This window comes from Cervus elaphus, chromosome 4 (genome assembly GCF_910594005.1).
Source record: "Cervus elaphus chromosome 4, mCerEla1.1, whole genome shotgun sequence".
Taxonomy (NCBI): domain Eukaryota; kingdom Metazoa; phylum Chordata; class Mammalia; order Artiodactyla; family Cervidae; genus Cervus; species Cervus elaphus.
This window is the reverse complement of record NC_057818.1, coordinates 3,591,195-3,604,094: the sequence shown is the minus strand read 5'-3', so window position 1 is coordinate 3,604,094 and position 12,900 is coordinate 3,591,195. Positions and strand designations below refer to the sequence as shown.

Here is a 12,900-nt window from a genome sequence, read left to right as displayed (position 1 = left end):
GTTAGTTCTTATTAGTCTAATTTGATAAAACTTGCTACAGTTTCATCTTAATTTTAGTTAAATAACTGTATTTTGAAAAATGATGGTTATTTAAGATTTACAGAGTGGTGTTAATAAGCCATTTGTTCAACTACTCTCTGAGATAGAAAGGATAGTTAAATTTTAAAAAACGGGAGCAGAATGCCTTAAAAAATATTGCTTAAGGTGTTAAAGCTTTTAAAGTTTGGAATTGGAATATGAATGTAAATTTTCTCCCTCTGGTTAACAGATTTTTGGTCTGATTACATATAATGTGAGAATGGGTAATGCCACGTCTAGTGAATGACAAGAGAAAGCCCTCTATTCCTCCTGAAAACGCAATATACGAGATCTGTCACTTTTATCCCATGGAGGAGCACTGAGCAATTTCTTAGATACTTGTTTAGCTCAAGAGTTGGCAAGTTTTTTGTTTTTGTTTTTTCTTTTTAAGGCCAGGTAGTGAACATTTTCAACTTATGTTGTGGGCCGTGTGGTCCCTTTTTCCGCTACTTAGCTCTGCCCTTGGGGCACAGAAGCAGCCATCAGGAGTATATGGACTGCAGGGCTAGCCTGCGGACTGCAGTTTGCTGACTCCTGGTGTGGATGTGAAGGACAGGAATTTTTTTGCCACTTTATTACATTGTCTTATTATACTGGGCTGTCTTCCATGGTGTGGCTTCATTTACCTGCACACTAGAATCTTTCTCTTTCCATTCCAGGTTACTGAGATCCGACTCAAATATTTTGATACTGTGCCTGTTGCTGCTGCCATGTGTGTGCTTAAAACAGGCTTCCTTTTCGTAGCATCAGAATTTGGAAACCAGTGAGTAATCCTTTTATTACCCCATTTCACCCTGGTTACTGTAAAAGTTGACGGAAGAGAGGTAGTTTCAAGGCCTTGTAGCTTTTCCTGAGAATATTTTAGATCCTTCAGAAGTTTTGCCTTTTTCCCTTTTATGCTCTTTCTCTTGATGACTTCCTCTATTTTCGTGGTTTGAATCAATATCTGTGGATAGCTGCAAAAAGTAGTTTTAGAAGTAATCTCTCCTGAGCTTTTTGTTGGACATTTCATTGAATAAATACTTGCTGAACTACTTAGTATTACGTAGATGTTCCATAGACACTTCACTTGTACAAATCTGAAGTTGAAACTCATTAGTACCTACAGCAGCTTCCCAGCCATGTCACCAGTCTTTCCAACCTCACTATTTCATTTTTTTTTTAACGTTCTTTTCCGTTATGATTCATTTTAGGATGCTGAGTTTTGTTCTCTGTGCTGTCCATCATGACCTCTGTTGTTTACATAAAAGCTTACATCCACTCATCCCAACCTCCTACCTCATCCCTCCCCAGCCCACTCCACCTGGGCAACCCCAGTCTGTTCTCTGTTTTTCTGTTTCATAGATAGGTTCATTTGTGTCATATTTTTAGATTCCATGTATAAATGATACCGTATGGTATTTGTCTTTTTCCTTTTGACTTCACTTAGTATGATGATCTTGAGTTGCATCCATGTTGCTGCAAATGGCTTATTTTGTTCTTTTTTATGGCTGAGTAGTATTCTGTTTTGTGTATTTATATATACCACATCTTTATGCGTTCATCTGATGATGGATGTCCAGGTAGTTTCCATGACTTGGTTTTGCCGTCCTCACTATTTCTGTTAATGTCTTACGGGCCAATTCCAGCAACTTGAGCGTCAAGTCTCGATTTTGCTGTCTCTACAGCTTTCATTTGAAAGTCAAGTTGATTATTACTTTTGTATTCCTTTTTTGTGGTACTAAGTCTGAATTCGTTCCGTAATTCCTTATTGCAGTTCATTGTCCTGTAAAACTCAACCTTTATAGAGGGTCATCTCTTTAAGCAAACAAGACACAACCCTGATGAAAGCGTTTCCTCATCCCTATGTTACAGTCTTTGATGGCTTTTCATAGACAAATGAATTAACTCTGAACTCTACTCTGGCTTTGAATTTAAAACCAGTATTGAAGACTCCAGATTGCTTATGAATTGAGATGCCATGGTCTTGCTTTCTAGTTCAGGTTTTGCCAGTGCATGCAGAACACTTATCTAATGCTATTTCTGTGTAATGAAAATGAAAGTGTTGTCTAGAATTCTGTGATTCTATTCCAGTTTTGCCATTTCTACAGTTGTTCTCCCTTTCTTTATGTCCTTAACGCATCCTCATAGAACTTATTCCAGTTGTCTTTTTATTATTCCTTTTCCCAGTTTATACCTGTTTTGTCTCACTTTCTACAACTTAGCCTACTATTATGAGTATTTTCACCCATTTCTAATTTTTTAGTTTTCTTAACAAGGAATTTCCGTTGTAGAGAAGTTAGAAAAGTGCATGTAAACAAAAGTGAAAGTGAAGTCGCTCAGTCGTGTCCCAACTCTTTGCGACCCCATGGACTGTACCTGCCAGACTCCTCCATCCATGGGATTTTCCAGGCAAGATTACTGGAGTGGGTTGCCATTTCTCTCTCCAGGAGAGAGACATTTGTAAGCAAAAATGTCTCTTGTAATCCTTCTGCCCAAAGATACATGTTTTTGTGTGTAGCCTTCCTGTGTGTATATATATTTCAATGTTTGTATAAAAATTATAGTGTATAGTGTTTTGTAAGTTATGTATTTTTATACAGTAGTGAATAATAATAAATATTTTTCTTTATTAATAGGTTTAACATTCATTTTTTTAGCACCCATTATCTCTGTTTTGGTGGTAAAATAGGTATAACATAAAATTTGTCATTTTAACATGTTCCATTTGGTGGCATTAATTACATTTGCAGTGTTGTATAACCATTGCTACCATTTTCCAAACTTTTTTTTATCACTCCAGACTGAACCCATGTGCCCATTAAGGAATAGCTCCTCATGGCCCTTTCCCTCAGCCCTGATGACTTAAGTGCGGTTGGTCACACATTCACTCTTTCTGTCTGGCTCATTTTATATAGCATATTTTCAGAGTTCATGTGTCAGCTCTATATTCTTTATCTGTGAATAATAACCCACTATATGTATGTACCACGTATTACTTATCTGTTAATGGACACTTGAGTTCTTTCTACCTTTTGGCTGTTAAGAATAATACCATATTGGATGCTGGTGTGCAAATATCTGTTTTAGTCTTTGTTTTAAATTCTTTTGGGTATGTATCCTGTTCTTAAAGATATAGAAAACCCTAGTCAATAAGCAGAGATCTCAAACTGTAGATACTGACTCAATATTAAACTGACTTATGAGCATTATGTTGATGGCAAACATCTTAAGAAAAAGTACTTTTTAAATGCTTATTGGCTTTTTTCCTTCCAGTTTTACAGAGATAAAATTGACATAGCACTGTACAAGTTTAAGGTGTGCAGCATAATGATTTGACTTATAGATCATGAAATGGTTACCACAGTTCATGTCATTTGGTACATTAAAGAAATAGAAAAAAAAATTTTTTTTCTCATGATGAGAATTCTTAAGATTTACTCTCTTGACAGCTTTCATGTATAACATATGGAAGTGTTAATTATATTTATAATATACATCGGACAAAATATTTTACCTGAAATCTTTGCTTCTCCCCAGTTACTTATATCAAATTGCACATCTTGGAGATGATGATGAAGAACCTGAGTTTTCATCTGCCATGCCTCTGGAAGAAGGAGACACATTCTTCTTTCAGCCAAGACCACTGAAAAACCTTGTGTTGGTTGATGAATTGGACAGCCTCTCTCCCATTTTGTTTTGCCAGGTGTGGATCTTTCCTGTCACTCCTTAATGAGCAGTGCTAACCAACTGTTTTTGAATATGAATGAGTTTAAAGTTTTAATTTCAATTAACCTCATAGTCAAAGAGGTTCAGTAGCATGTCCATGGACTTGCCAGAGTACAAGGGTGAAACAGCTGAAGGCAATTGGGGAGTTAAAAAGCTTTACATAAATCCTTTGGCATAAAGTGGTTAAGACTTTGCATTTCTACTGCAGGGGGCACAGGTTCCATCCCTGGTTAGAGAACTAAGATCGCACGTGCTGTGTGACCAAAAAAAGGAACTGATAAAAGCTTTGTTCTTAAAACTTGCTGCTTCAGACTGCTTGCTTTTTGGGACATTGGGTCTTTTTTTTCACTCCGTGTGCCAGTAATATTTAATACTACTCCATGTGTAGTAATATTTAAGCCTAATAAAAACTAAAAAAGTGATTTGTCCCCCTGAGAATAATCAAATTTGTGTGTAGAAAAGTAGCACAAGTAGACATTTCTCCCGCTTTTCTTTGTGCAGATAGCTGATCTGGCCAATGAAGACACTCCCCAGCTATATGTGGCCTGTGGTAGGGGACCGCGGTCATCTCTGAGAGTGTTAAGGCATGGACTTGAGGTAAGATTGGAATTTCTAGATCATATGCAGGGTTTGGAGGGAAGCGCTGGCAAAGCAGCCTAAGGCTTTATTCTGATGAGATCGAAGATGTATTCATTGTTTATATGAAACAAAAATGTTTTCTTCTTCACCTGTTTCCATAAAGTTTACAGTTTAAATTTCCTAATCTTTAACATGTTAACACAATAGGCACTTTAAAAATTTGGCAAATGGATATCAAAGGGGAAAAAAGAAAAACAACTATTAGTTCCAGGTTCACGCGCCACGATGTGTAGGTTGAGAAGTCTGCATGGCACATTTTATTGCATCTCATTTTAGTCTTGATCTTTCTGCATAGTTTTTAAATACTTACACTTTTAATTATGTTAAATACAGTATATATATATTTATATCTTACTAAGTTTATTTCTTGTTACTCTGTGTTTTTAAGTCGTACAATTCTTAATGTTTTTGCAGTATACCTCCACAGTGGGTGGATCAGAATTTATTTAATGACTCCTTTATTGTTGGACTTTTTAGGTGAAATGGACACTCAAAATTATCTTCTCAAATCCCATATCCTCTTCTCATCATGGTTCTTGTGTTGATGCCTTTTAGCAAGCCTTGGGCTTGATTTTGTTAGGAATAAAATAAATCTTCCTATGGCAGTTACTTTTAGTAGTTGGGGTTGGCAAACTCCAGGCTCTTAAAAGGCCCACTACCTGTTTTTTGTAAATTTTTATTGGAACACAGGCAAGGTGACCTTTGTTTTGAATTTTGGCTCTACTTAATAGCTGTTACTAAGCTTTTGTTTCCTCTTCTGTAAAATGGGCTTAATAGCATCTGCCTTAAAGATTGCTGTATGAATTAAATGAGAATGCAAAAGAAGCACTTGGTCAAGTTCTGGCTTATAGTAACTGTTTAATAAATGTTAGCTATTAATATTGCCATCTCAGGGGATTTAAAAAGTTTTGACTGCCCAAATATGCATCAAGTCACCAAAATTTCAATGATTTGAATCTAATTTAGACCAATAGTTCTTGATAAGTTACTTGCTGCTCATTGGATCCCAGTGATCATCTGGTGAAAGTAAGTACTTAAACACAAAAAAATGCATACATGCATTAACAAAACTTTGTGTATGGTGTTGGGAGATAAAGAACCTGATGAAGAATCATTGTTTTTGAGTCCTCTGTTGCCTCCTGATTTTTTCTAATTCTATTAAAAAAAATCTGTGTTATGCAAAAGTATTTTTTATTAAATTGTTGGGCATTGCTTTGTTCCTGTGTATCTATTTGTGGAATCTTGTTCGGCTGGATTATGGTCTCAGCTGAGCAGGATCACTGTCAGGTAGTGCAGCATATTGACATTTATGTTTTATTGATCGCGAAGATTTCCGAGACTGTCCTGTACCATGATCAGGTACTCCTGCTACCATTGCATCAATAAACCAACAAAGGATAAAATGCCTTTCATATATATTCTTGAGTTCTTCCTGTAAAATGTAGTTCCACTGTTCAGTTGTACAATATGATAGGCTGCCTTTTTATCTTTAGATCATTTAAAATATTTAATAAAATTTTTATCTTAGATGGTCTTAGATTTGAAAAATTGCAAGGATATTATAGACAATTAATGTTTAGTCCACATCTTGTTTTCTCCTCTAGATCATTTTGAGTTTATCTTATATTTTTTATTTATTCTTATTTGAGAGTCTATACGACATTCAAAGGATTCTTGACTCTGACATTAAAGGGCATAAAAATCTAGTAGGAAGGACGAAACAGTTCCTCAGATTACTTTTAGATAAGTGTCCTAAGAGGTGATGGTTGTGATTCCTATGAGAATTTATAGGAGGGAGAGATGACTGTCAGCCCAGAAAATAAGGGAAGATTTTTTCTGAAGGATGTGGCATTTGAATTGTTATGTGAAGAGATATGGAATTTCGCCTTAAGGGAGCAAAGCAAAGGATGCTAATTGAGATGGACTGTTTCATTCCCACATGCTTGCTTTTTGTGGAGGATGCAGGCATGTTACACTCAAAAGGAAGCATTTGGCCTTGGCTGCAGCAGCTGTCCTAGATGTTCCATCACCTCTTGCTGAAGTCAGTTTTGACAGTTGACAGTACTTCTAGCCTTTTGGTCCTTAATGCTCTGTTTGACTAGTTGGTTCCAGTGTTTAATCCAGTGTACATGTGAGCACTGCTGTATTATAGGGACTGTATTATCTAGTGTGATTGTAAGCAAGGAGCTGAGTTTCAGGCTCACTGGGTCTGTGGTTTGTCTCCTTCCCGTCAGGTATCAGAAATGGCTGTCTCAGAGCTACCCGGTAACCCCAATGCTGTCTGGACAGTGCGTCGGCACATTGAAGGTAAGCAGCCCTTTCCCAGAGGTCTGAATGAGGGTCCAGGTGCCACTGACAGTAGAAGCTTAAGAGGCTGCATTCATAATACTTCTGTGTCACTTCATATACGAGAAACTTTTTTGACTCAACACTGTTTTTGAGGCTCCCAATCAAGATGCTTTCACTTACTACATTTTGTACACAAGGGTAAGAGGCACACAGGGTGGCTGTTCATACTCAGTACTTAGACACTTCAGTATCATAGATAGAGCTGTCAAATATCGGTTGTTTAACTATATTCATCATTAAGGGACTCTTTCTATATGTTAGAGGTATGATGTAAGGAAAAGTTTTGGCTTCTTCTACGATGTTTTCTCCTGTTGTGTTGAAATCACAGTGAAATTGAAGGTATTCTGGATGTTAAGATGTTAAGAGGATGTTAAGGATGTTCTGTTCAGTAGGTATAGTAGTTGTTCTTAAGGGAAGTGGAGGTTGATTGAAGCAGAATTTTAGGGTGAGTGGAAAAGGAGGAATGGAAGAAAGAGGAAGTCTGAGCTCCTGAATAAAAATGGTCACCTCATCCTAAAAATTTGAAAGTTATGTGAAAATGCATATTAACGCAATAGCAGAAAACTCTTGTGACAACTGAATTTCAGTCCCTTAGAAATAAAACTCAGTTCTCATTTTCCCTTTGATTCTTTGGGGTTGTGGGTCATTTCTATTCCTAGACCTCATTTTCCTCTTGTTCCCTCAGGAATGTGAAACTGGCCAGAATACAAAGCTTTTTCAAGAAAACAGCTGGGAATCTTCCTGCTTTTTAGATGTTTTGGTTGTATGGAACAAGTTTAAGGGAGCTGGGAAATGTGTAGGAGGGAAACCTCTTTCTATTAATAGAATACACAGTGAATTTTATCTTCATGTGGGCATTGGAATCCTATCTGAGTAGAAAGAAATAAGTGAGTAGGAAATCAGTAGGTTCATTTTAGCTGAGAAGGTATTTATTAGATGATTGGTTTTGAAAGATTTCCCCAGTTTTGTATTATTTTCATAAAGTGGTCATAAACTGGTCAGTGTTGATGTTCACCTTTACCTTGGGGGCTGGTTGATATGAAGGCTCTAGACTGTTTGAATTAGAAAGAGCCTTTGTGATAAAACCTAGTGTGCTCCTGTTTTTGGTTTATTTTTTGTTCTGACTTATTAAACTTATTGTAAAATCGATTTAGATTTGCAGGAAAGTTACCCTTCATTTTTTTGCAGGAAAGTTATCCCTCATTTTTTTTGAAGAAAGCTGAAAATCACAGATGTTGACTGTCTCAAGATAGAGCACATAGGTAATAGAGACTGAAAGCTTTGTCTCCCGAATCTCAACCCAGTGTTCATTTGACTAAGTGAGTCTGGGTCATGTTGGTTTACTAGGACAAGTTCAGTATTCTCATCCTGCTGCTTTGTAATTAAGATAGGATTCTATTCTCAGAGCATGTGTCATCTAAAAAAGAAGTATACAAAACTGTTGTGTGTTCTGGTATGATAAGGCACGTTGTTGCCAGGAGGGGATAGAGGAGAGGGAAGAGGCATGTGTTTGAGAACCAGGAAAGGCTTTGGGGTGATGTTTGATAAGTTAGAGGTGAGCGGTATATTGCCTGATGGAGCTTGTCGGTAAAATGTTTCCTCCTCTAAATACCAACATCTAGGAAACTATTAAATCCTGATAAATTTTACTCTTTAGGAACTATAATTTGGGTTTTCACCCATAAAAGAGGTCAAGTTCTCTCAGTTCATTCTCTTTCCAGATTTCCTAAGTTACTATTCCACATGTGCACACATGCTGCAGTCTTCCAGGCAACTACTAACCTTGGCTGGTACTTGGTGATGCACACTACCAATACCAAGCCTTTTTTTCTCTTCCACAGGTGGCTGGTGGAGGTGCTGATCACCACAGGTGTGTACCTACTGCTAGGGCCTACCATGGGGTCTCAGTTTGCCCAGGGAGAGGGAGTTGCACAGAGTATTGAGGCTGCCCTGATAGCACCTCTCAGAGGGTAACTTAGCAGTGTGCTGTCCGTGTGCACTGTATATGCACGCCCATCTGCCAGTGTGTGAGGTGGTCAGAGGCAGGGGTCACTTTCTCCACAGAATGTAGAACCTAGGACTGATTTGCTTCCCATTAAGCCGAAAGGGCCTGTAGCTAAAAGATCTTAACTTCATACTCTCCCTTGATGTTTTTATATGTTCCATGTGTAACTGAAAGGTTGGGCCCTGGAGCAAGCCCCTGCTTTTTTCTTTTGAGTCTAGTGAGGCCTGTGCTGAGGCAAGACAAACCACTGAGTAGTCTGAATATGGAGTGAGAATGAGATATTGAAGGCCTCGGTCATCTCGGTGATCACTCACTTCCTCTTGGAATGGGCTCTGTTGAGCCTGAGGTACTAGGACAAGAGAAAGAAGGGCTCATCCCCTCTTCTGTGGGCTGCTTCCGCAGTGCTCAGACAGAAGTCCCAGTTACCTGAGACAGATGCAGTCTCATACGCTAATAGATTCTTCAGTGAGATAGGAACTAATGGTATTTTATATGAAACTTGAAACCTCTGGAAGAAGGCAACATAGACTTGATAGTTCATTGGCATTTGCCTTGACTGAATCTTTATTTTGTTCTCTAGTCCAGCTTTTACCCTAAAGCCTGCCTAGGAGCCAGAGCTGCTGGCTGCTTCTGGTTTCCCTGGTCATAGAATGGGAAGGGTAGATGTCTCAGTGCTTACTTAGCATTCACAGGGGAGTGGACGTTTACAGCTTTCAGACAGCAGCCATTGCCTGCTGCTTGTTGAACTGCCCGGCAAACATAGGACCCAGACCACCGAGCTTGGTTTTATTTTTACACCTCAGCTGTCTGGGGCCTTGAGTCAGGGGGAGGATAAGGACGCAGGCTGCTGCTTTTCCTCACTCCCCTCAGTCTCCACATGTAGGTTAAAAATGCGTGGTTTCTTTTCTGGAGACCCTCCTCCCTTGACTGAAGGAAGAAGCTGAAATCCTGGCTAGTTTTAGCCCTTTATTGTTTGGCTTTAATTTGCCCTGGCATAGCTTTTGAGATACAAAGTTTCAGTGTTGAGAACGTGGGAAAGTACACTATTTATATAATGTTAAAATTAAGCAATTCCTGTTAACTTTTACACCAGAGATTTCCAGTTTAAAAATAGAGCTGGAGTAAAGCTTTCAAGTTTGGTGTTGCTTAGAGACTGATGGTGGTTTTATTGTAAGCTGTTAAGACATCCACTTCAGGGATGGACATGTCTGTACTCAATATTTTAAGATGATGCACAGTACAGTTTTACAGAGCAGTCTTCTTATAAGGTGTCCCCAGGCATGTGAAATCACCTGAAACCAGTTATTTGCTTGTCCAGCATTACTTCATGTGATTTGGAAATTGAACCGTTCCTCTGGATCCCTGATGTAGCCATTAAGATTATATCCATTGGGAAAATCTTTCGATTTTTGCCTTTCAGCCACTCATTCAGTGCTCACATGTTATTAATTGAAGCAAAAGTGTTTCAGGACAGTACTTAACCCTTAATAAATTATAAATTATATTTCTATATGTTTATATTTTAAAATGCTGATTGCCATCTACTAGATTGATTTTACCTCCTCCTAATTCAGAATGCTACTATAGGTCACACCAGTAATACTGGGTTGGTCGAAAGTTTGTTCAGATTTTTCTGTAGGCTGTTACTGAAAAACTTGAATGAAGTTTTTTGGCCAACCTAATTCATTTTCATCTGGTCCCTTTTCTGTAAAGAACACTAATTCTGCTGAACCTACTGAGTAATCTTAGTTAAGCTGAACCACTTTTGGAGCAATCAGAATCCAAAGTGTCCTTGATGTGAGTGGGATGGATCAGGCCTATGATGTTGGACTCAGACAAGGGCTCCAGCAAGCTTTCACTGCTTCTGCTAAGAGTGAGGTAGCCACTCCAGTCTGTTACCTTGTCTACTTGGCATTCTGGCCCTCGCTTGCCAGATTTCTGTGTGAAGGGGGCAGGAAGAGGGAAATTGAACAGAAAATTAAAATGTAGGAAAATCTCAATTCATCTTTTAAAAAAATGAATGTACATCTATTGAGCATTTATCAAGCTTTATGCCAAACATTGTTCTAAATATGGGAGACACACACGGAAATTGTTCTATGTTGTGGGGTGGAATGTGTAGGAAATAGACAGCTTTTAACTATGGGATGTACGTGAGAAATTTTTGGGGTTACTTGTATGCCTCTGACATCTTTTCAAAACTTGTTGGTGTTTGTTTATCCAAATACATTTTATTAAATGGAAAGCGGATTCTAATTGGATTGCTTGTGACCACTGAACCATTAGGATTTTTAAATATGAAAAGTTAGAGAGGTCAAGGGCTGACAATACAAGCTGCCTCCCCCCACCACCACCCCTCTTCCTGGTTATCCAGTGTTCTTACATCATTCCTTCTGGGACATCCTAGGATTCTTAGTTTCCAACTCCGTATCCTAGAATGACTTAGTCTCATGGAGGCTAAAATAGTCACTTGTTTCATTCATTAGGTCTTATGTTCCTATGTAAGATTCTTTCAGAAAAAGGGGGAGACCTTTTTTGGTTATAGGGAGTATCTCTTAATGGATTGTGACTGGCACCTGAAAGAAGCTTTAGCTTCAATACATACTGAATTGAATACAAAGATATTTTGAATACAAAAATATTGTAGTATTCAAAATTTCCTCTTACTTTTTTCTTGGATTTTTCTAGCAAAGTTCTCAGGAAAATATTAGTTTTCCAAGGTACTAGATGTGGGCATGTGTACTCTATTAACTGTTTAGCCATTTAAGGAAGCAAAGTGTATCTGTAGGCTGTTATGACCATTAATTATCTTTTGGATCATCCTACGCTGTTTGCCACATGAGTGTGATGGCTCCACATAGAAGAAGTGCCTTGGAAGGCTCTGAAGAGAATGCTTAGTGTGTTTCATTTGGCTTTGTAGCTAATGAATTCTCTGCTAACCAGCTTCTTTCTTCTCTTTCATTTTCAGATGAGTTTGATGCCTACATCATTGTGTCTTTCGTGAATGCCACACTGGTGTTGTCCATCGGAGAGACTGTAGAAGAAGTGACTGACTCTGGGTTTCTGGGCACTACCCCTACCTTGTCCTGCTCCTTGTTAGGAGACGATGCCTTGGTGCAGGTGAGGATTCTCAGAGAGCTACTTACCTGCTTCCCTTACTTTGTCCTTTCTCTGACTTCATTGTGGTGTTGGTTGCTGGGTTCACATTAATGAGCTTTGAACTTCTTTGAAATTTATGCTGTGAAACATGAACTTTTTTGAAGTTAACTTTGCCTGGAACCCTAAACTCTTCTTGTCATTGACCCAGCTGGTGCTTCAAATGCAATGCCTCTAGATCTGACAGATCCGATGGTATGAGGGTCATGCTTATAATCACTAATCACTAAATGGCTAAAGTTGGGGGATTTTTCTCTTACTGCCCTTAGGTGTATCCTGATGGGATTCGGCACATCCGAGCAGACAAGCGAGTCAATGAGTGGAAGACTCCTGGGAAGAAAACAATTGTGAAATGTGCGGTGAACCAGCGACAAGTGGTGATCGCCCTAACAGGAGGAGAACTGGTCTATTTTGAAATGGATCCCGTATGTTATTTTACTGTTCACTGTGGGACTTAGTCTTGCTGGAAAATCCCATGGACGGAGGAGCCTGGTAGGCTGCGGTCCATGGGGTCGCTAAGAGTCGGACACGACTGACTGACTGACTTCACTTTCACTTTTCACTTTCATGCATTGGAGAAGGAAATGGCAACCCACTCCAGTATGCTTGCCTGGAGAATCCCAGGGACGGGGGAGCCTGGTGGGTTGCCGTCTGTGGGATCGCACAGTCGGACACAACTGAGGTGACTTAGCAGCAGCAGTGGGACTTAGTGTAGAGTTCAGAGTTGAAGATGGGAGCTGCAGTCCAGGTGTCTAGATTATATATTCACAAGGAGAAATGAGGTGGGAAAGTCCTTTACTGGGAGTTGGAGGGGATACATTTTCATGTCTTTAATTCTTAAACTGGAGTTATGAAATGCTGTCTTAGCAATGAAATGCTTTTTCTGACCTTCACACTTTTTCCCACCAGATATTTGCTATGTGTTTAATTTCTGCAGTCTGATTCAGTTTCAGAAAATTTTGTTT

The 12,900-nt window shown here is 38.8% G+C and overlaps 1 protein-coding gene across 1 annotated transcript in view; it reads left to right on the top strand.

The window, feature by feature from the left end:
• The window catches only part of SF3B3 (splicing factor 3b subunit 3), a 38,670-nt gene that overhangs the window by 10,873 nt on the left and 14,897 nt on the right, over nt 1-12,900 (top strand). The window contains exons 8-13 of the mRNA XM_043898008.1: nt 738-841; nt 3,598-3,763; nt 4,288-4,383; nt 6,660-6,732; nt 11,748-11,899; nt 12,205-12,360. Of these exons, the coding sequence (XP_043753943.1) occupies nt 738-841; nt 3,598-3,763; nt 4,288-4,383; nt 6,660-6,732; nt 11,748-11,899; nt 12,205-12,360 (747 nt within the window). The remainder of the gene's footprint in view (nt 1-737; nt 842-3,597; nt 3,764-4,287; nt 4,384-6,659; nt 6,733-11,747; nt 11,900-12,204; nt 12,361-12,900) is intronic.